General features: G+C 40.6%; 1 protein-coding gene across 1 annotated transcript in view; it reads left to right on the top strand.

Annotated features, from left to right (window-relative positions):
- CHRDL1 (chordin like 1) overlaps window positions 1–23,289 on the top strand; it is a 46,707-nt gene extending 23,418 nt beyond the window's left edge. The window contains exons 5-12 of the mRNA XM_076347386.1: window positions 5,409–5,554; window positions 6,560–6,653; window positions 10,485–10,552; window positions 11,926–12,100; window positions 15,432–15,626; window positions 17,386–17,553; window positions 18,720–18,809; window positions 20,088–23,289. Coding sequence (XP_076203501.1) covers window positions 5,409–5,554; window positions 6,560–6,653; window positions 10,485–10,552; window positions 11,926–12,100; window positions 15,432–15,626; window positions 17,386–17,553; window positions 18,720–18,809; window positions 20,088–20,218 — 1,067 coding nt within the window. The 3' untranslated portion in view covers window positions 20,219–23,289. The remainder of the gene's footprint in view (window positions 1–5,408; window positions 5,555–6,559; window positions 6,654–10,484; window positions 10,553–11,925; window positions 12,101–15,431; window positions 15,627–17,385; window positions 17,554–18,719; window positions 18,810–20,087) is intronic.
- The last annotated feature ends 224 nt before the right edge of the window (window positions 23,290–23,513 follow it).

Genomic DNA, 23,513 nt, shown 5'->3' with positions numbered 1-23,513 from the left:
GCAGTTTAAAAATAGTTTCTAAGTCAGCAAGCCAAGAGTCTGTAGGATTTTTAAAAAATTATCTTTACCAGATGTTCTGATACTAAAATAAGCAATGGTGAGAGTGGTAAGTACTAACAAGAATGGCCAGAATATTGTACAATAAAGTATCTCATAGAGATGCAATAAAAACCCACAGACCCTTACTGAGGTGCTGTGCAGGGTCCTAACAGACCCTGCTGAGAGGTATGCAGCAGCATGAACTTTGCCTAAACACCTTCTTTGTCTAATCTGTACAATCTCCATTTCGGGAGTACACTCGGTTACCACTTTAACCTGTTACTGGTTGCAGATCAGTAAAACTCGGCACAATGACTTTCAGAAAGCCAAGATGCTTGGTCTCATTGTCCACAATGGTGACGACCACCTGAAAGCAACTGATTTTCTTGTCTTGAAGGTCAGATGTCACATCATAAATACTTCACTGATTATCATGCCATGACTGTACTGATAATGAGGTGGTTTTGCCAGTTTGTTAGTTCGTGTCCTAAAATTGGTTGTTAGCAATTGCACCTGTACCTCCTGACTTTATCCAGAAGGAACCAAGTTGAAAACTTGATTGACTGTAGTAAGGCCTGGACCCTAAAGCCCTTCCTCAAGTAAGTCACCCTACGGTAACATTTCCCAAAAGGCTAGTTTGCTCATAGCCAGTTACTGCTTTTCACTCTCTGCACATAAATACTTTTACAGAAGCTACTGCTGTTTCAAACACCAGGAACTGCCTGTGGAATTTGTCTAAGCTATTCAAGGGATTAGTTGCAGATAACTGATGCTCTTCTGCTCCATATCCAAGTAAGGGTAAAGCATCTCAGGACCAAGCTTTTGTAACAATCCAGGAACAAACAGTTGTGAACAGAAAAAGCTAAAAGATGGCATTTCCAAAACCGACTGTGGTCCGTGTAACACAGCATCTGTTTCTCCCAGGAGACTGGAAAGCTCCAGAAGCCAGGAAGCCCTGGACTGTGTACATAGTATGGCTGCCCTCAAACCTTGGCCCTTGGAAACCTCAAGTCATGGGCAGACCATCAGGAACCCAGGCATGTTTCCATGAAAAATCTGTGATTGGAGTAGATTCCACTGAACCAGAAAATTTCCATAAAACATATCAAATTGATATCTAACTCCGTTTTGTCAGGCTATCAGGAAAGCATTAGTGCTGCACTTCACACTAAGTTAGCATCCCTTCATGGAAACTTTTTGCCATACTGTTTCTTCACACACCCTGCCAAATGGACTATAGTTCATGGAATACGTGATCTATACCTACATGCAGTTCTAGTTCATAGTGAACTTTTATATCAGGCTGTACTACAGATCTGAATTGATACAAAGCTTGTTTGTATGGCTCAACAGTTCCTCCTAGTACAAGCATCCATCTCAAACATAATCTTAAAAAGCAGCCGTCAAGCAAGCACCTAGGCTAAATCCTGAAGGAAATCTTTCTATTGGCTTCATTGAGGCTAGGATTTAGCTTGTGTGTATGGTACGCCAGTGAAAAATAGCCTAGGTAGACAACAGAAGCTGGACAGAATCCCATGTTTGGAAGAGAGAGGAATGCTTGGATATAAGAATTCAAGCATAGCCACCATAGTCTCCAATTGCTTTAAAAAAAAAAATTGTTCTGAAGCTAATCCATTTTTGATACAGTTGTATTCTGTTGCCTGTTTGTAAAACCTGAAAGATTTCTTCAGCCAGGTTCAACCTTTAAAGCTACTTAAGGATAAGTTCAAATCCATATCGAGTCACGTGAAGCCTCGGTTGCATGTCTTAGCCCCCTGCCATTACCTAATGCTAATGTTGGTGATAAATCAGTGCTATCCATATTGCTAACTCATGGTCTTATCTTGAACGCACTAAAATTGCAGGCAAATGTAAGCATGGCTGTCAACTTCTATACTGAACTCTGAGCCCTTAGAGAATAAATGCCAACCACAGAAACAAAGATACTTCCTTTCTGATTGATGCTATAACATCTTTACCCTATATGTTTTATATTGCTTCCACTGACATGCTATGAATGCCAGAAAGAAAAGCTCAGATTGAACCCAGTTAATTAAAAGGATTCACACAGATGGTTTGCCTGGTACTTTACAGAGGCAGCTAATTAAAGCAATGTTAGTCAGCACCATTAAAATGCCAGATAAAGCTTTGGGAACAATCCTGATTAGGAAGCAAGGTTTACAAATAGAGCTTTGAGCAATGCAGTATATTTGCAGTTAATTAATCTAATTCTAACATATCTTAACTAAGGCACAGAATAATGCATGCTGATATCAATATTAATGCCAAGATTTTTCAAAGTTCAAACCTGGCACTTATTAAAACAATCCACAATGACTCTAATTTCACATTCTACAAGAGAATATGATATCATGAGGGAGACTGAACTCCTCTAATTAGCCATAATTTAAAGAGCACTAGAAAAGAAACCAAGGCAAGTCCTAGTTGTAGAAAGTCAGCCACACATTAGCAAAGACAGAGAGAAACTGCACCAGAGCGAAGTTATATTTAGACATGCAATATAAACAAAGCTTCCTTGCAGTTTTAGACAGATGCTGTGTTTGGAGAGGATCAGTCGCACTCTCCAATATGCTGTCTCCAATATATGGCTGTATATATATTTTTTTGCAGTAACAGTAATGTGGTCTTGATCTGAAAACTTCTAAACCTTATTTTATGCAACCAAATAGGCCCATTCAGTTAATGTGCTAAAAGATAATCATATGCACAGGTATGTGCAGCATAGGACCTAAACCACGGTCTTATTCCCTGTAATTGAAACTGACTTTTCTTATCATTACTTCATCAAATAAGACTTCAAAATAGCAATAGAATTTCATCCCATATTCCAAAGACAGGCAGATGTACATGTGTTTTGGGCTGCATGTTATGATTTAGCTGTTATAGGCCTAGCTTCTATGATCAACTTAAAAGAAATATAGATGAAAGCAACTACCTACTGCAACTCTCCACTGTTGTTTTCCAAGCAATAAAAGTTTCACCATCCTCTTTCCCTTATTTAGAAGCCACAGTTTAAAGGCATTTGGTGATTTCATAGTGATCTGAGCAATGTGGCACATACCAAGGTAAATCTGCAGTAAAATTTACTCTCTTCATCCAATTCTCTGAAGAGTCATGATGAGTCATTCAAGTATTGGTCTTTGCAAACGTCAGACCACAAGCCAGACACTGCTTTCGGACAGGCATCCCACATGGGCACAGCAATGTCCTACAGAGTCTGCATGAACAGGGCCTCATATCCAGACAAGAACCATCTGTATTCTCCTTTCATTTCTCCTTTCATTTTCATTTCTTTCCAGTTCTGCTGCTCTTCCAGTTGCCCAAGGGGCAAGGGGATAACTAAGGGTTTGGCAATCTCTTCTTCTGCTTTCCATGAGATGACTCTCGAAAGCCCAAGAAACTATGGCAACCTAAGCTTCAGGAGGTAGCACAGTCCTGAGAAGTGCCTCTTTATTCATGTTTTCCAATATTTGTGCCTAATGGGACAGTAGCTGAATTTGTCACTTGAATTTTTTGCTGATGACTTTCAAAGGATGTGTCTTAATTAGAGCACACATCTTGCCATTCCAGAATGTGTATTACTAGCAAACCATACAGAAAGTGCCGAAAGCTCTGCATTTCTATGCCAAGCACAGGTGTTGTCAAAGCTCTTTACTATTTATAAGATTTTGGAAAAGTATCATTAGACACCCTTGATTGCACTGAAATAATGATGTATTTGGTGCTTCAAAGGAGGAGGTGCAAACACCATGTCTGTCTCTTGAAGAGAAATGAAATGTCAGGCAAGGAACCCTAAACAGCTAACTTCTGCCATTCTCCTGCAGAATGTTCTTTGCTGACCCGCTAGACTCTCAGATACTGTAGTACATGTATGTTCCACAGCCAGATTTGACATTTACCATTCAAAATATTATTTGATGGACCAATGTAACTAAATATATGCTTTTATGGAAAACTCTAAATGTTTAATGCCAGTGCATGCCAGCAGAAAACTGCTCTTTCACTTGAGCTCCCAGCTGAAAAATGTGCATTCTGTGGTGGCACAGTTTCACAGAAAAGTCTCCCCAGGTTTATCTGATAGATAATGAAAGGGGCTACAGCAAAACCTGAATTTTCAGGTCAGGTTTCTTTTACATGAAAGCCCAAACCCACTGAATGAAATTTCAGCTGCATTCCTAGAAATTTGCAGTGATTCGGGCTCCAGAGAACAAACACTCCACTGTTACTTCCATAGAGCTCTTGTTCGAAATGCCTCTTCCCATGCTGAGATGCTAAATTCATGTGAATGTAAATGTACAATGCCAGATTCACTGCCCAATAGGTATCAAGTGACTTACATTTCATAGGTAAAGTATAATCCCTTTGCACAGTTTGTCAACTGCTAATAGTTAAACAATCTAGGGGATGTTTTAACATAAGGTATGGATAGCTTTATGTCTTAGAAGAAAATTTAACCCATGTGGTGCAGAACTCAATATGATCTTGAGTTGAAACAGGAGGTTTCAGGGTTGAATTGACACTGCCGTCATATGCACTCTGTCATATGCACTGAGTTCTGTGAACAAAATGCACTCATTTGCACATCTGACATTAAAATGCATGTAAGAGAAAAATCAGCTTTTAGGTGGCTTTTGAAGTCTGCCTTTGACAAGTTTTGCCCATTTTGAAAACAACAGCAGCAATGAATTGTGAAGGCCACTAGGAATAAACACTTACATAGTACATAGTTTTCTCTTGACACAGTTCCATCATCAGTATCACTGCTCCGCTACCAGAAGGTTTGTGCCTGTGGATGGCATGGAAGCAGCATCGTGCACGCCCTATGGCACAAGCTGCTAACCTGCAACTCAGTCTTCTATGGGCTACAACACTATAAATCATTAACAAAATTATACCAGTACTAAGAAGGGGGAAACCATGCTAGAACAGTGCTATTGATAGTGTGATTCTGTGTGTATACAGGGCCTAATGCCTTCTACATTAAAGCATGAAAAAGCCACGTAAATATAACAAGTGGGCACATAACTGCACCTAATCCCAATACCAAATACTACAGCAGGCAGAGCAAGAGAAAATACAGCAGCATGAGACATGGCCATCAGTGCTGGCATTGCAGTTGATCATCAACATCCTAAGATTACCTGGGACAGTCAACTCAAAGTATGAATTATTAAAGTTCAGCAAAACAGCAGCATGAGAATATCACTTATACTTTGTAGCATGACAAAACTTGTCCTTTTATAATAAAGAGAAATGAGGGAGAAGGGAAGCTTTTCCTCCCCTGTATTTGTGATATTGCAAGTTGTCAAGAACATTTGCATGAAGTGTTCCTTTCCCATTGCTTCCAGAAGACTCCCTTTTCTCAGTAAGCAGCAAAGTCACCGGGAAATCCTGTGAATACAATGGCACCACCTACCATCACGGTGAAATGTTTGTGGCAGAGGGGCTTTTCCAAAACAGGCAAGCAAACCAGTGTGCCCAGTGCAGCTGCTCAGTAAGTAACATGATTTGACAGAGCCCTGCTCTGTCTATGCTTCATTTCTCCTTTCTAGAAGACATGACACTGAAATATAAGCAATGCATAGCAAAAGCTGGGAGTTGTGAATTAATGCTGAAACTCATGAGATTGCTCAGAGCCAGTCTGCAGCACCTGGTAAATGCCAGGCTACGTCTTACACACAGTGGACAAAGCTTACCCTGTGAAGCATCTGCTGCAAGTGAGCTTACAGTGCAGAGGCAGCAGGTAAAATATTGCTACTTGGCATATGTAGAATATTTCACTTCAACCTGACTGGAAAATATAGCACTAAGCCACTGACTGAAACTGAATTCATTTGGACTGAGCTGATGAGTAAAGAGCCCCCACAGGCTGGGAGTGGACAGCTCTGTAAACTGGCACTGGGCCACAGAGATGTTACCAATTCAAATCCAGTATACTTGAGCAGTCACCCAGTGACTCTTCAGAGCCAGTGTCTGAACCGAAACATCCCTCTCAATCCAGCCAGCTCTTCAGTATCAAGTATTGGCAACTCTGGACCTCCTCTGATCAAATCATCATCATATTCTACATTAACTACAAATTTAACAGGCCAAGTACTGAACAGACTTTATGACTTTTAATTACTGCTAAGCTCTTCCTCCAGTTCAATGGTAAGACACAACAGCGGGAGAAGAGCGAGCGGCGGAAATTTACACTGCGTGATTTTAGTACCAATGTCAGGTACATTTTCAGCCTACAATAATTGCAACTCTTCTCCCCACTCACTTTTACCTCTTCCCTTTTCCCTGTTTTTTTAAAGAAAGGGACCTTCCTCTGTGCGACAACAAATTTTAAAAAAGCTATTCAGACTTTTCATTGGTCTAATATTCTGCTTTTGCATACTAGAGTGGCATTTATGTAAACACACATACTAGATTTAAGTGTGTCCATAAAAAATGCATATACAGTACCAGACGAATCGATGACTCCTTCTAAATTCTCCTTGTGTTTTACTGGCAGGAAGGAAATGTGTACTGTGGGTTGAAGACCTGTCCCAAATTAACTTGCTCTTTCCCAGTTTCTGTTCCGGAGTCCTGCTGTCCAGTTTGCAGAGGTAAGTTCGAGTACAACCACAGAAGGACAGGCTCTGAATTTACTCCTTTCCCTGTCAGAGCCCTGTCTGCGCACCAGCACTGTCACTCAGGACGCTATCTGCAAGTTTCCTGTGTACTTACAATCCAGTGCATGTTGGGAAGTTAAACCTCGAATTCCATCAGGCTAACATTGCTACCTTTGTTTTCCTAAATTGAAAGAAGGAGAGAATGCACTGATGATAAAGTTGCATCCCCATAACGAGGTAAATCAAGGCTTCACATGATGTATTGAAATAGCTGCCATTGCTCTGGGTAGAAAAGCTTTGCAATAAAAGACAAGCTTCTATGTGACAGGTTACCAGACCTGCTTAAGTTATGCAAGGCACAAGAATTTCAATTCGGAGGGTACGGCAAATTACTCCAATTTAAATTAGTTGTCAATCTATACTTAGGTGACTTCAGTATTTTACTAGCAATTGCATTTTAGATCTTGTACACATAGGGAACTTGATTCTAGAGGCTTTCGCAGCCTTTCTGAATGTCTAAACCTAAATGTCTGCCTAAAAGCCTGTCTAAATGTCTGAGAATTTCTGAATGTATTTTATCTCACTGTTAGTATTGTGGCATTTGAATCACCACTTCTAGGGTATCTAACCACCTATGGCCAGTTCTCAAAGATGCAGATAAGCACCTAAAGGTACCTATGGTTTTCAGAAGTGCCACTGTTGATATCAGTGATGCCAGGCTGCTTTGAAAAACTCTCCTGCTTGCACCTTTGTGCACCTATATCCTTTTGAGATTCTGCTTGTTTGAACTCAGTACTATTGCATGGTAAAAATAAGGAGTGTTATATTATCAGTTGTATAATTTTACCTATGGTGCTAGAGTTGTGACACACAAACTAGCATAGTCCCACAGTCCCTGTCTACTGAGTACACACACTGGACCAAAAGCTCTGAGCAGTGAAGGGGCTAAGCCAAAAAGGGGGTACTTCAGAGTGCATCAGTGCTTAATAATGCAGCATGATGCAGAGATAGCACAGCATGCTTTGAAGGAACAAGTTCCTGGATAGAAGCTGTGTAGTCATGTCAGTGCAGCAAGCTGTCTAAGCTACTTAACCTGCAGAGATGCAGTGGTAATTAACTTAAGTGTGGCACCACGGAGGACCTGAACTAATCTCTCGGCAGGGCAATGCTGTGCACTGCATAAATACATCAGCTCAGTCAGAGCAAGGATGAGGATCTCTATGCATGGAGATTGTTCCTCATTCGCTGCTGCTTTGCCATGTTACTCCACAGTATCTTCACAAATCTTGAAACGTTTTGCCAGGCAAACTGCTTATAAAGCTATCTGATTTCAAGCAGGCAAGGTGATAGTCCTGGCTTCCCAGGGTGAAATTTAGTGATACACTGTTTTAAATGTAATACATTGACAAGTTAATTGAAGTAAATCCTTGCTAATCATCTGATTCCTGGTATCTGTTCCCTGATAGTTATATGATCTGTATTTGAAGCCAACCTCTTCCAGTTAACAAAAATCAAACTAACTTTCAAAGTACGAAGTATCAGACATAGCTATGCTGTAAACTAGCCTTACACTGGAGGTAAACTAGCCTTACACTGGAGAAATCAGTCACTTCAGCCAGAGAGAGAGTCACTAATGAGAAATAAGTTCATTAGAATTTCCATATCAGAGGTGAGATTAAATTGGATTATGCAGTAGAGACGACCCAGTGTCTCCATCGATGCAGGGGTTTTTTTAATGTATTCCACTATTACTCTTACTTAAAAATGTTAAAATGATAATTTATCTCGTAATTAACTTTGTCCTTTTCAATATGGCATAAGCTGTTTTATCTCCCCTCTGTGATTCTTACGAAATGCAAACCTAAACAATATGTTTGCATCAAGATCTAGCACAGCTCATGGGGAGGAAACTGTGAGTCAGTTTCTGCTCCCTGCATGGCCAAATTTATTAACGTAATATATTAAAATTTGCTGATTTTCCTATTCATTTCTCTACTACTGACTAGAGAAGGCTCCAAGCACTATGGTTCAGATGCTGATTTATGTCAGGATCCAACTTCCCCTTAAGTTAAGGGGGAAGTTCTCATAAACTGCATAGAGGATAAAATGCTAATACATAGTATGCACTAAAGTAGTGGATCCATGATGGATCTGATTGAGTTAAACTGGATGAGTTAACTCCAGAACTGGAGGCATACCTGCATCAGCACCATGGCCCTCCCAAGCCAGTATCACACACTACTACTGCTGCAGCAGCTATCCTGCTTCGAGGACCCAAGCCCGTGATCTGTGCCATTAATGTAAGGCTCCTGATGTAGTGGTACTGCTCTGCATTCCAGTGCAGTGCTTGGCACATCTAGAGCTAGGCTTTGAGCCACTGGCAAAGCAGTTTTATCTGTACCTGTATCTGAATTCCAAGGCTGGGATAAATTCCAAGCTCCCCTCCACACTAAATGATTCCTCATTTTCTTGTACAAGTTTTCCAAGAATCGGCTATCAGTTCAAGTTCCATGGCTTGTATAATCAAGGAACACCTCTAAATATGTCTCTGAAAACTTCTTAAAGCCACATTCTCTCTCTAGCCTGAACTGGTTTTTCCTTGCCATAATTTCCACCCTATCTTATGCTTAGTTATGTTTGTATTTATGAAGTTGTCTTTACAAAGAAAACAGCTGGGCACTACTCCTGAATAGAAACTGAGGGTTTCTTATTCTTTCCAACTTTCCTTTCCATGAATCACATGTTTGGCTGTGAGGAACCAAAGCCTGGCTCTGCAAGTCGTTCACACTGATTCTCAAAAGCATTCATTACTTCTGCATCACATGCACAAATCTCAAGTGCTCTAGCAAAACCTTTTCTCTTTTAAAAGGCAAGTCAGAATGTCCTTACTTTGTTATGAGTGTCCTTAGTGCTATGAGCCTTATTCTGTAGTACTTTTATTGGCCTGATTCAAAAAAGCAGTGCCGAACATTTCATACTCTCTACATGCAAATATAGGATCCTACAAGCTTAGATGGGATCCGGTCTTAGTGGGCCAACTTCTCATACATCCTGCCATAACTCACCTGGCTTCCTGGAAGAGGTGCTGTTTTGTGTCTCATGAGTCATGCACTGAGCATGGCCATCACTTCTATTTATGAAACAGTCTATCTTTGATAAACAGATGAAAGCACCTCCCTGGTTCATAATCATACCTGGGGGTGAATCGTGACTTAGCAATTTTTATTAATTGAAGCATAAATAAGAGGGAAAAAACAACCATATAGATATGGGGACAGGAAATTTGCAGGACAAAATATGGCTTACTTTTTCTTGATATATATAATACAATGTTATTTATTAATGGCTACGCTTCAGAGCTGACTACAAAAATGTAATTCAGGATTCAATTCTCAGTCAAGTTACATGTCAGCTGAGCAACAGTAACTGTGCTTGTGGGTTCCCTCAGCCCACAGTAGATGGAAGGTCACAGAATTTAGCCTTTCTCTGTGAGCTAAGCTAAGTCATGTCTCCTCACCTTTGCCTGAGATCACATAGCAAATAGTTGCTGGAAATTACCTTGCCCGTAGCATCTTGTTAAGCCGCATAAATCTGATTGATAGTAAATCTTCATCTTGAGTTTGCATAATGTTTGGGAAAAGATCTTCCTTTTGTCTCTACAGAATCTAGTACAATAAAGTCAGACTACAGACTGACAATTCTGCACACTGATGCAACCTCCACCCTAAATTTAGCTGTAAAGCTGGATGAGGCTTTTCCCCTAAGTATCTCCCAAGGTGTAGCACAATTACTTCCCTAACTGATACTGCTCTGTTTCACATACAGGAGATGGAGAATTATCATGGGAACATTCTGATGGAGATATCTTCCGTCAGCCAGCCAACAGGGAAGCCGTAAGTGTGACCTACAATTTAAAGACCTATTTTACTGCCATGCTGTGCGTGCCAGTACATTGGGGAAAAAAGAGAAAAGGATGCTAACAGGTCTGAACATCTACTGCTTCATCCTGGGATCTGTGAATCTAGCCCAAAAGAGGTTTCTTCCACTTCTGCAAACCCTTTAATAAACTCAACCTGAATTAATGAATAACGCTGAATTATAAACCCTATGAGCTCCTGTGGGTTCTGGATTTGGTCTTTGTTGTATATGCTCTATAAGAATAACATTCTACAGCATTTTGTTTGCTATGCAAGCATCACTTTTAAATCATAATTGCAAACACTTACTTCCCAGTTGACATATACACATGTATATATTTACTTTAGGGGCTTCACTACCTCTGGGGCTAAGAGTATCCATTAACAACTTACTCCTCAAGACATGATTTTTATAACATCATTTGAAGAGAATATGAAGAGCTTTTAAGCATTAGGTGCACTACCTAAATACATGAACCAACAAATTGGTTGAACCAAACAAATTTGGATTAGTGAGAAGAATCATGCCTTATAAAATAACTGCTGTAATATACACTATTCCTTCATGCCCATGGGTATTTTGGAAAATAATTCTCTGAAAACAACCAGTGTTTTTGCTCTAGAAAACACGCTGCACACTACTACTACTACTACTACTACTACTACTACTACTACTACTACTTTCCTTTGCAAAGAAAATGAGACTTCCCAGTCCGTTAAGACAAATTCTAGTAAGGTTCTGCTCAGTCTGTGCAAGGCTAACCCTGGCCTTGCATGAGAGTTTAAAGCTGCAAGCAAACAAGCTGGACCGTCATTCTGGATGTGCTCTGCCACTGGAGCCCTAGTAGAAAGCAATTTTGATGAGGAAAACTAGACAGGCTTACAATTCTTCTCATCTAATCTTAAAGTAGAGCAGACATCAGTAAAGTGGATACCTAGCTCTGAACACCATTTTTAATACATGGAGCGAAATAGGCACTTCTGGGTTGTGATTCAACTCCTCATGATCTAGAAATCCACAACAGGTCAGGTTCTAAAATTGCCTCTCTGTCCATTGACTTGATTAGGGACTTCAGATGACCAGCTTAGATAAAGACACCTACACTGACATATACAGTCTGGTGAGATGAGTTACAACTGCATATGTGTAGATTACTTCATTACCATGTTAACTATCTGCAAAACCTGAATGGCCTTTATTTAGTATGGTGCCATTCATTACATTTAACAATGTTTGGTGTTAGTGGCAACACTCTCGTTGCCTGCGTTAAGCATCTAGTACAGCCTCTTTCCCCATGTTCTTTGGAATGAGACATTTACTTCCCTGCTCTCTTTCTGTCTCCAAACAGAGACACTCATACCATCGCTCCCACTATGACCTGTCACCCAGCTCTGCGAGGCAGGTAGTCAACATTCCACGATTTCCCAATCCCAGGAGTAACCGTGGAGTCCTACCGGATCCCCAGCAAGCTTCAGGAACAATAGTACAAATCGTCATCAACAACAAGCATAAGCACGGACGAGGTAAAGACAAGTACTTCTTGTAATATTACTCTGGGTCAGGAATCAATCACCTTCTCAAAATATACAGCAGAATCTTGGAAATTCACACTGGTACCAAGAGATCCAATGCAAATCAGGGAGGCAAAAAGCAATAAGCTATTAAGGGTACAAAATTAGCTCTTGACTGAGATCAGTTGTGCCTACACATACAACAGTGCATTTCACTCTGCAAAGGCACCACCCTATCGTGTTGCTCTCTGAATTACTTTGTGGGATTGTGGTATGTAATTCTGAGAACACATGCAGCGGTTACCAGGGAAGTGAGTGCTTTGTGCCATAAAGGACACCACGATGCCTTTAGATTCGCTAACTTGTTCACACAGTGACTTGCCCAGTAGGAAATTGTTCGTGGTTATTTTCTCTACACTGTCTTCTATTTTGTAACTTTACTAGCTGTAAACAACATATGTTTAAACTGCCCCACAAATCTCAGACCATAAAGCTTTGCCATAGTATCAAGAGGTTTTCTGCCTCCAAGGCTTAGCAAATTATTCTTAAGAAAGACAATATCATGACTTCCCCCACCTTAAGCTATTTGTCTGAGACAGTGGGATGCAAGGGGTGCTTTTCCTCTTCCATGACTAATACTAGAGGCAGGGTAGGCAATTAGCCCGTACTGGATGCCTGAGCACTAAAGAGGCAGAGCTAACCAAGGTAATGAATCTCACTCTAAGAATCCTTTAGTGCCTTTCGAGAATATAATATAGGACATACTACATTAGGGGGACAGCAGAACTTTGAGCCAAACCAAGGCAAACCTTATCCAAGCATGACTAAGCCATATTCCTGCTGCATTACAGGAAGGACAAAAATAGAGGGAAAATATCAATTCTCCAGTTAGTGGGACAGCAGGTTTTGTACAATAAAAAGGGTGGGATGCTCAGTTCCCACTGTGGGTGTACCTTGGTGAACAGAGGTCTGCAGGAACAGGCCTAAGAAGCCATAAAAGAAATAAATAGCTGTAAAAATGCATGTTCAGAACAGCATCTATCCGCAAATACAAATGCACTTAGAAACTACCCACAAAGAGTTAAAAGCCCTTGTATTAAGGCCAACTAATCTTTTAAGGTATTAACTAACAGAAGGAATGTTGGCCATAGGATCGTTATTATCCACCTGAACAAGCATGAAAAAACATTCAGATCATGCCAGTGTTTTATGCTGAATCTAGGAGCAGGAATCTCCATGCAGTGCAATATCTTTGACATGTAGTTCACACATGAAGACATCATCAAAGCAATTTCTAACTGATTTGTTTCAGCAAATAAAGAGCATACAGATGAATAGCATATTTCTGGATGCCAGTATATAGTAACTGCCACAACTTCAGACACTCACTGCTTGGAGAGTGTCTGAGAGATCCCCATGATGGAAACAGGAATGCTGACCATGTATTTTCTTTTGTTCTTGTGCAATTAACAACTGTTTTATTAATTTATGCACATGCCCCTTGAGACGCATTTCAACAAGTTAAAAAATAAACACACAACAATCCTCCTGACATGCAAATACTGTGCAGTTGCATGGATACAGATTTATCATTCTAAACATGAAGAGCACTGAAAACAGGGCATCAGGGAACTAGAAGTTATTTGCCATACTTTGGCTTCTACTGGAGGCTTCATCTGCTGCCTCAGAGTAATTATTTGACTGTTCTGTGCTAAACAAACCCTTAAAACAGAGAGAATATGTATCTACACAATGTCATGTATTATCCCTTCCCCTGTCAGGGAGAAATCATGAAATATTTATGTCCATAAAGGATCTGGAGAACTCTAGCTGGGAAAAAAATCCATATAAGCATAAATACAGTATTTAAGCAAGTAAGAAGCCTGCTGAGCAGCTGAGTACTTACCAGTTTTCTCATTCGTAGTTTTTTCTCCCCTGTTCTTAGTATACAGATAACACTTTATTTGCTTTTATTTGAGAAACAAAACTGTTTCCTACCTCTAAAATAAAAAACATGTCTTAAGAAAGAGTTAAAAAGTAGCAAATTATAAACCAAATGATAGCATAACCCCATGAAAGACAATACATTGCAAAGAACACTCCCCATAAATCTCAGTAACTCAGTAAAGTATAAGCCAGTTGGTCACATCTGTTACCAGTTAGATGTAAATTTCAGATTACAGATAAAAATTAAATTGCTTTTGAAAGTTACAGGCAAAATAGGAACATATTTTACAAATAAAAGCATTAATAAAAATGATGGCATATTAGAAGAATTGGAAATATTTACAACATATCCCAGCTTCACTTCAGTTGCTTTTAGAAATCAGGCAGTGCCCTTTCTTTCACCTTGTTAGGATTAGTTTGCATTTTTCTTTGTGTTTATAAAATATTTAAAAAGAAAGGAGTAAGGTTTATAGGACAAATGCAAACACGGTGTAAAGTGATATAATTCCCATTAACTGCCGGGTGACCCAAACTGGCTTCCACTAGGCATGGATTTTTCCACTCTCCTTGTGTCAGCCGTATTTCTCCATCTCCTAAGGGCACTGATGAATAAAAATTCTGAGGTGCTTAGACACTATTGGAATGAAATTTCAGTCCCATATGCATCCTTTCATGTTAATGGTTTCTTGTGATTCCAAAAGCCAAATGTCTCTATATACCTATAGGCATATATATTTCCACAAAGGACATTAAACGTCATTTTGCAACATTCCCTTGCTTTGTTCTGTGTGTTGTGTAGCAGGAACTCTCATGCAAAAGCAATAAAAGGCCCAGGTGGCACTAATCCATCCTGCTGATAGCATGGCTCTCACTGCAAAAGCTGTTTTTGGCTAATGGTAAGAAAAGTTGTGCAGATGCCTCAGTAGCAAATGTCGTGATCCTGTCATCTGCAGATTCAATTCTAGAAGCCAGAGCCAATGTAGCAGGCTGTGTCCTGTGTGTGGACTGAGATTAGGAGGGGAAGGAGGAGTGAGTTTTATAAGCTGGTTAATGATGCACAACTGAAATGCGTGCACTGGAGAGGAGCTAGTCAAATACTTGACTCAGCCACCTTCACTGTTCTCCTCAAAACAGTGATGGACACCAGTGTCAGCGGAGTTGGAATCAAGGCAAAACCGCTCAGAAAAGGGTGATCATAGGCTCAGACTCATTTTAAGTAGCGAAACTCCAAGTTAAAGTGAACAAGCAGAGAAATGGGCCAGAGACACTAACAAATTATGTATAGAGACACTGCTTTAAACAAATGTGCATGAATCAAATGAATATTCATAGAGAGATAGCCAGCGAACATACCTCTTCCAGTTGTACTTTTTCTTCCTTTTCTCTTCTTTTGTAGTTTGTGTTTCAAATGGCAAAACATACTCACATGGTGAATCTTGGCATCCTAATCTCCGGGCCTTTGGAATCGTAGAGTGTGTGTTGTGCACCTGCAACATCACCAAACAAGAATGTAAGAAAATTCATTGTCCAGAACAATATCCCTGCAAATACCCTCAGAAAGTAGAAGGAAAATGCTGTAAAGTCTGTCCAGGTAAAACAAAGTTGATCACAGACCACCTTTTTGCTGTGCATGTTGAGGGGCTTGGCTCAAGCCCCCTGGTCACAATAAGATCTGATGAAAACAGCAATAGCTGTGCCCATTGTTCTAATGTGTGTGCAGAGGTCTCAATGTGAGACAGGCAGAGCTGCCTGGCCAACCCTGCTGTTCACTGCTGTTCCTCAAATGGGGGGGCTTGCTGCCTGGGGCACATATGTTCTGATCAGTCGCTGCCTTTCTCTCTACTGTTAGCGTGACTTCCTGACACTCATTTCCAAAGAGAATATTACAGAAACGTACACAGAAAGTTCATTACAGTCAAAAGACTCTCCCATCCTTCCCTCACTGCAGTGCCCACAGAACCTTCAAATCATTTTCTAGCTTGTGCAATTTGCATGGAGATAATATCATTTCTGCTTTTTGAAATGCACCAGAAGGATTCAAAACCCCTGATTATAAACTGATTGGTCTCAGTTACGTAACTTAATCCTTAAAATAAATACTAACTTATCACAAATTTAGCATTGCTTCTAAGCTGCACTAATGATTAAACTTATGTAGACGTTACTTACTAAAATCAATGCCTACAACTAGTGAAAAATCTGCTAATATGAATCTGCTGATGGTCTGCCAAATGACCAGCCATGTTGCATATGATATAAAGGGTAAAGGAGTGTCCAGTTCCTTTCTGTGCCTTTAATCTTCTTCTCTAATCTGTATGGCCCATTTCTGTGTTTGTTTGGTGGTGCATTGGGCAGAAATGCTCTGAGGAAATGAGTTGTTCAGTCGTATACAGAAATCCTTCGTAGAATGCACACTTCCCATTTTCTCTTGCTAGCCTTGCTTACTGGGAAAAAGCACGATGCAGTGGCAGTAGGCAGGCAGGAGATGTGTATCTAGATCCTTTTGGATACTTGTGAATCAGAGACCCACAGCTTTTATTGGGCTCATCTGAGATGAGAACCGTCAGCAAAACCTGGCTAACAGGCTTCAATAGAAAATTTAATAGCAAAAAGAAAGTTACTGTCTTTTTCTTTGAGATTCTATGTGCCACTTTTTAAGAAAGCTGAACCTCTTCCTGCGGTCTGTCTTGTATGTGTGGAGATGTATTAATTACTAGGTTTTTCCACAAACAGCAGTCCGAGTTTCTGAGTTGCATCATCTCTCTTACATTCTTGTCCAACTTCCAATTACCAACAGAATAATTACAATTTCTACTTATATGCTCTACGACTTTACCAGGTGGGCAAGAGATAATGATGTGCACTGTGGCTAGCCCAGGCTTGCACTGGCCAGCTGGCTGCTGCCGAGCAAAATGCAAACCTTGTAGGTTCTACCTGCCCTTTTCCTTGGCACAGCATTAATTTAGGTCTCTTCACAGTCCATCCACCAATTTTCATTTAGTTATTTTATTACCTCTGAGACTTCTACCATTATTTCAGATATGTTTGAAAAGTGGACAACAGGTTCAAAAATTGTGAGGAGTCTCACAGATCACATAGTTTTACACAGCTCATTTCCTTATGAAACTGGAGTATAAATACGAATACTGTCTTGCCACCATAGACAGGCCATCAGAACCTCACAGAATAGAACACTATTAAATGTTTGGGGCTTAGCTGGAGATGGATTTGAGTGGCCATACAAGTGAAAATTCTATTTTTAAACTAAACCTGCTTGGCTGTCGGTGCCAAGTAAGTTCTGGAGGACTTGATTACAGCTGCAGTATGTGTTTTGGGCTTTTTTTAAACAGAAGAAGTGCCAAGTCAAACCTTTGACAACAAAGATTACTTCTGTGGGAAAGAGACATTTCCTGTCTATGAATCTGTTTTCACGGAGGAAGGAGAAACCATCAGAAAAATTGCAGTAGAGACTGAAAAGCCGCCTCAAATAGAAATACATGTGTGGACAATTAGAAAAGGTGAGTTGAGCAAGTTCTTTCTTTAAACAGTGTATCATCTTCCATTAAAATCCCAGGACAATTTACAAATCCAAGCATCTTGAGACTGCTGTTCTGGCTATTTAGGATATCGCTATTACAGCCACTTCCAACATAGTCAAGTTTTGCTGTACAAAACCCATTAATAACACACAAAGCTCTAGTTCCGCAAACTCCTACCCTTCATTGTGAGCAAAAGCACAATGACAAACAGGTTGTTAGTAATACTCTCTGTAATTTATTGCAGAGAAATGGGTAGTAGGGTTTGAACCAAGTGCCTGGAGGTTCTTATTTAGGATGAACCAAAAAGCTTTCCATTGAAACCAGTTTGCCCTATCTGCCTTAGTGATGCTACACCCGTGATGGTCTAGAATATGGGCAAAAAATGTGTTAAGGATGGAAACAATATGTTTTACTAGACTAACTGATAAAATTAGAAAAAAATAGAAAAGCATTCAGAAGCCCAAGCGCTTCTGCAAGTCCTGAACTTTTAGTATAATAAAAATTCTCTCCAGCCTCCTAAAAATCCTATCTACTTAATCTACTTTAAGCAAAAAGCATGTGATCCTCATAGGAAACCCTCATATAGTGCAGCCCTTTACACGGAAACGATACATCTCTAGAATGCACTTTAAAGCACAAAGCTAAGCCCAGAGTGTGAGCAGAAGAGAAGTCACAGAGGATCGGATGGTTAATAACTGCCGTGTGTGTTCAAGAAGCCACAAAGCCTTGTGATGATTTGACAGTGATGTTGCCTGCTAGCTCATGACAGGCAAAATGGTATCTGACTGCAAAATGATACTGTTTTTCTCCAGGACATTGGGATTTTGGCTTCTGTAGTAATCTTACATTTACTCATACTGAGGAAGGGTTCAGCTATGTTGGAAAAGAATTGGCTAATTCTCACACCCCTCACAAACTCTCCGCAATCGTAAATCCACAGAAGGATTTACAGGGGAGTAGCAAAAAAACAGGGGGGTGGCAAACAGAATAAAAACGAATAGGGTGAAAATCCATGTAATTGGTAAGGATTATTTCACAAGGTGACTCGACATGGCAGTAATTCTGTGTAAAGGCAGGACAGCAACCCAGGTTTAGAACAACAGGCACATTTCCAGTAACATACACTTCTCATTTCTTTGCTGAAGGGATTCTGCGTCACTTCTATGTTGAAAAAGTGTCCAAGAGAGAATTTGAAGAACTTCCTTACTTCAAGCAGATAACAAGGACAACCCCTAGTAAGTAAAATTCTGACCTCTTCAGGTTTCTATTCTCCATATAATCATAGCCTTGAAAAAACATTCTCTTTTACTCAACACAGTCAAAGAGATGTACTATTTTTTCCTCCAGTACATGGCTCCAATATTTTGTAAGTAAGTTTAGATTTAAATAATCAAAATACAGCAATTTAAAATACAGATCCATATAACAGTAGTTCATGTCCATGCTGTCTTAGTCTCCTGTATTTTGATAAAATACAAGATAGGCTGTTTTCTGCCCATACTGCCATAAGTCTGAAATATGACTGATGTCAGCACAGCAGCACAATTTGGATTTATTTAAGTAACATGTCAAGTTACCCCAATTTTTTAGAAAGTCATTTAGAAGGGAAAAAATTCAGAGATGATTAAAGGAGTTCTCCTACATACATATACGCTATATTTGAAAGAAGCATTTCCTATGTTCTTAACAATATCTTCATTATTAAAATCTGTCTTTTGAAAGGACATGTAATTCTTTTATCACTCGTGATTCAATTTCTTTTTTGTATTTCATCCAGCTTGGGATATGACACTTACTTAATTTGATAGTTGAATTAAGGTATAGACATTTTTAGTTCCCAGTTCTTTTGCATTACAAGTTGTCATTTTTTCTGAGGTCTCTAATTAGGCAAGGAAGTATTTTTCCCAGGAATAATATATTCTTGATAATACAGGCTTAGTGAGAAGCAGACACCTTTTCATATAAAAAGTTTCCTAATTTTTTGCTGTCAGCCTTCCGTAAGCTTGTCATTGTTATCTGTAATATAGGATTCTAGTTACAAGGATAGCAGGCATTTCTATTAACATTATCAAAAATGTATAGAAATACTAATATCCAGCAAAGACAGTTTGTATTACACACAGGTAGGCAGAGTTCACAGTGCCTGAAACACTTAGACCTGTTGCTTCCCAACTTTTAAATACTCTGGTTTACCATCAGAGTTAAATTTTCACATCACTCTGTCCTAAAGCAGAGTATCCAACGTCATAAATGGTTGAACAAATAGGGTCAACTTACAGTACTACTTAATGAAAGAAAGGAATAATATTCTGGTCCTTGTTCATTATTTTTAACAAAGTTATTTTGCATGGAATATGTTACGTGATTGTAAGATACTTTGAATATTTTCCATGGGAGGATTGGACATTCTGTCTTTGACCACTGTGAGTCTGGAGAGTGCTTGTAAATGTCTTCGAAGTTCCCTATGCCCTTTTCTAAGTCAGTATCTGTCTCCTTTGTATTTTTGTTTTCAGGCCAGTGGAAAATATTTAGCGAGGGAGAAGCTCAGATCAGCCAAATGTGTGAAAGCAGAGTGTGCAGGACTGAGCTCGAGGATTTGGTAAAGGTTTTGTACCTTGAAAAGTCTGAAAAGGGTCACTGTTAAGGGAGACAGCACTGGAGGGAGAAACACAAGAAAACTTATGAAAACTTGGATCTGCAGCTGGACTGCAGGCTTATTTTGCTTAAGTCAACAGTTGCCCTAAAAACCAAAACTATAATGCAGTAATTATTCACATCATGCACAGCAAATTTGCTGCTTTATGTGTAGTGGTCTGTGTCAACCGTTCAAATATCTCCTCCAAAAGACTAGGAGGCTCTGTATTACTGGTGGGGGAAGGAGAAAGAGAGACTGTATTTTCCCAGAGTTGCATTTCTTTACAAGTTACAAAGAGAAAACAGAACATTTTTATTATTATTATTTGGCAAGTTATTCAAACTAATGAAAAGAAGGACACCTCATAAATGTGCAGGAGCTATGGAGAGCATTATTTCCAGTGCTGAATTTATACCATTTCTGGTGTTGAAATGACTCACAGATTTTTTTTTAGTAGTGGAGGAAAAATACAAGTGATACAATACTTGTGTTGGAGACATAAAAAACAGATTTAAACTAACAAACTGCTAAGCAGCCTGCCTTTGGGATGTTGTCTTGTAGTTGAGCAAACTGAGTCCATAAACTGAACAGCAGGTGTTAGTGGCAATCACTCTATTTTTGTAGCAATTTGAGCAAATGTTCGCTTTTAAGTGGTTTTCACTGTTTCCTCCACCCACTTCTCTAAAAAATGTGAAGTGTTAGCTCCCTATCACAGCCCTAATAACTTCATTCTTCTGGGCCCTATTAACACGTGGTCTTGGCTGATAAACTGCCTTCTAAAGTGACGTGACAGAAGGTGGTGAAGTAACTTGCAGTACTTTCAAAACACCTAGAGGCTTAAATCTCCCGATTAATAACTCCTTAAGAGTTGCGACAGTGCTTAATTTATGTGTTCTGATTTGTTACAAACCTAATCTTCTGCATTTTTTGAGGGTGACTTCTCAATTCTCACGCTTCAAGGACAGCTCTCTCCCATGATAAACACCAAACAGCTACAGCAGGCCTTTAGAACACAGCAGCTCTGTGAAAACTGTTACCTTTGTGAAAAACAAATCTGAGAGATTCTGTTAAATTTAGTGTCACGTCTACAGCACGTTTAAGAAAGGTGGCTCTCATCTGCAGAAAAAGTGTAAGTTTAATTTAAAGAATGTTTTCTCTGAAGAGTCACCAAAATACTGTACTGCCTCATGGCTGCAATGTTGGATGAAATCCCAAGAAGCAAGTGACTCTGCCTGCTTTCGCTCCCATTTTCTACTCCACAAGCAGACAGGAATACTGCTGTTCGTTTGAACAAAGCTTTTTGGAAATGGTCTGAGCCAGGGGCTAGGTCTTCACAGGGAGTGAAATCAACAGTGACAGCAAGGATTTTGAGGTTTCTCATTCTGCCAGTGACAGCACTCCAGGGTGTACCCATTTCTAAAGGGATGAAGGTGTGGGAGAGCTCAGTGCCGAATGCCAAAAGCCCATTTCAGGCAGAGCTTCACCATCCTGAGGGGATCCTTGTCTTCAGCAGCAAACCCTGGCAGCCTCCCTCTGCAGTGCAGGCCTCAGGGCCAGGCTTCTTTGTGCCGCCCAGGTCCTGCCTGTGCTGCCTGCAGCTTCGGGTGGAGTGTAAGGCAGGGCTTCTCAACAAAGAGGAGCAAGTGAGGAGAACAGACTTGAAGGTGAAGGAAAGGCTGAAGAGAGTTAGGAGAATACATACAGGGTGATCTCAGGTCCTTAGTGATCTTGCCTGTGTATAACCACCCCGTTGTCCCTAGGCCTGGACAGAGAGCAGATAATACTTAGGAATACTTCCCTCCTTACCAAGCACTCGACATGGTCCATTGCATAATAGGAAAACACACTAAAAAGGGAGCTCCTCCAGCAACCGCGTGAATTTGCAAGAACGAAATTCTCTCACCTGGTATCAGTAAGAACCACGGGGGTCTCTTTCCAAGCCTCCATGGGCTGCAGGGGAAGTCCTCCGTGGTCCCTCCACGGCCGCGAGGGAGCCTCAGCTCGGGGCCTGGAGCGCCTCCTCCCTCCTCCTGCCCGGCCCTCAGTGTCGTGAGGCTGTTTCTCACACTTTTCCCCTCACCCCTCACTGACCAGCGGTCTTTTGCCCTTCCTTAAATACGCTTTCCCTGCGGCACCAGCCTCGCTGAGGGGCTCAGCTGTGCCCTGTGGTGGGGCCGCTGGAACCGGCTGGAACCGGCCGTGTCCGGCACGGGGCAGCCCCTCAGCTCTCCTCAGAGGGGCCCCTGCAGCCCCGCTGCCAGCGCCTGGGCACGGGCACCTGGTAGCACTGGTACCACGCTATAGTGCACAGACCTAACTAGCCCCTGGCCCTTAGAAGTCCTGTATCACTGGTCATTAAAAGGAGAGCTAAGTGAACTGTCCCACCGCCTTTCCATGGGACTGTAGCCTCTGCCTCCATAAATCCTGTCCTGGTGTTTGAAAGGGGTGTAGCGTATCCTAACTGAGGTCCTAAGACCAGAGGTTACTGCACTGTAACTGTAGAAGCAGCAGTTTGGCATCAGCAACACCCACTGCACATGGCATCTACTGGGTTGAAATGTGCTGCAGAAGGGCAAAATTTTATTATAAATCTTCTACTAAGTCATGAATTAACCTTATCGTTCCTTTGGTGAAGACATTGTAAGGAAGAGGTTCTGAGGAACTGTAGCGATCTGGTGGGAAGACCAGCAGTTGATTTCTCACCTCACGGGCATCATCTGTTTGTAGCAGTAGCTGGTGAAAACAGACTAAGTGGAAAGTGTACAGTGTTTGTAATTTTTTTTTTAAGAAGAAGAAGAAGGCAACCTGCTTTTTGTATTTGTGACAGGACAGGTGGATCCAGATTGTGTATTTATTTTATAATAAACACTTTTTAAGAAAAGCAGAAAAAAATCATAAGTATCATTTAGTAAAATGCAGCGTTGCATTTTTCCAGTTTCTGGTCACTTAAGACAACAAAATACACAGTGTCATGTTCTTCATTCTCTTCATGGGATGTATGTCTGTTACGGTACTTATTTATGTACTTGTTGTATCACTTTGACCTGGTTTGATAAATTAATAAACTCTGAAGTTGATAATAAAACAAGATGTTTTGTGTACAGTGCTGTTTGGTCAAGCTCCCTGTTTGCAGTCCTGCTGCTGCCACCTCAGAGAAAGCCTGAACCCGCGCACCCGGCTGGGTGCAGTGCGTGGCTGCCTGCTGTGGAATCGGGTACTGAGCTATGGAAGAGGCAGATTCAAGACTTAGACTGCTGGACAGGGTGCAAAGTAAGGCTTCGGCACCTACCCGCATCCTTAACAC

Source organism: Aptenodytes patagonicus, chromosome 9 (assembly GCF_965638725.1).
Source record: "Aptenodytes patagonicus chromosome 9, bAptPat1.pri.cur, whole genome shotgun sequence".
Taxonomy (NCBI): Eukaryota; Metazoa; Chordata; class Aves; order Sphenisciformes; family Spheniscidae; genus Aptenodytes; species Aptenodytes patagonicus.
This window is presented reverse-complemented; position numbering and strand designations above follow the sequence as displayed.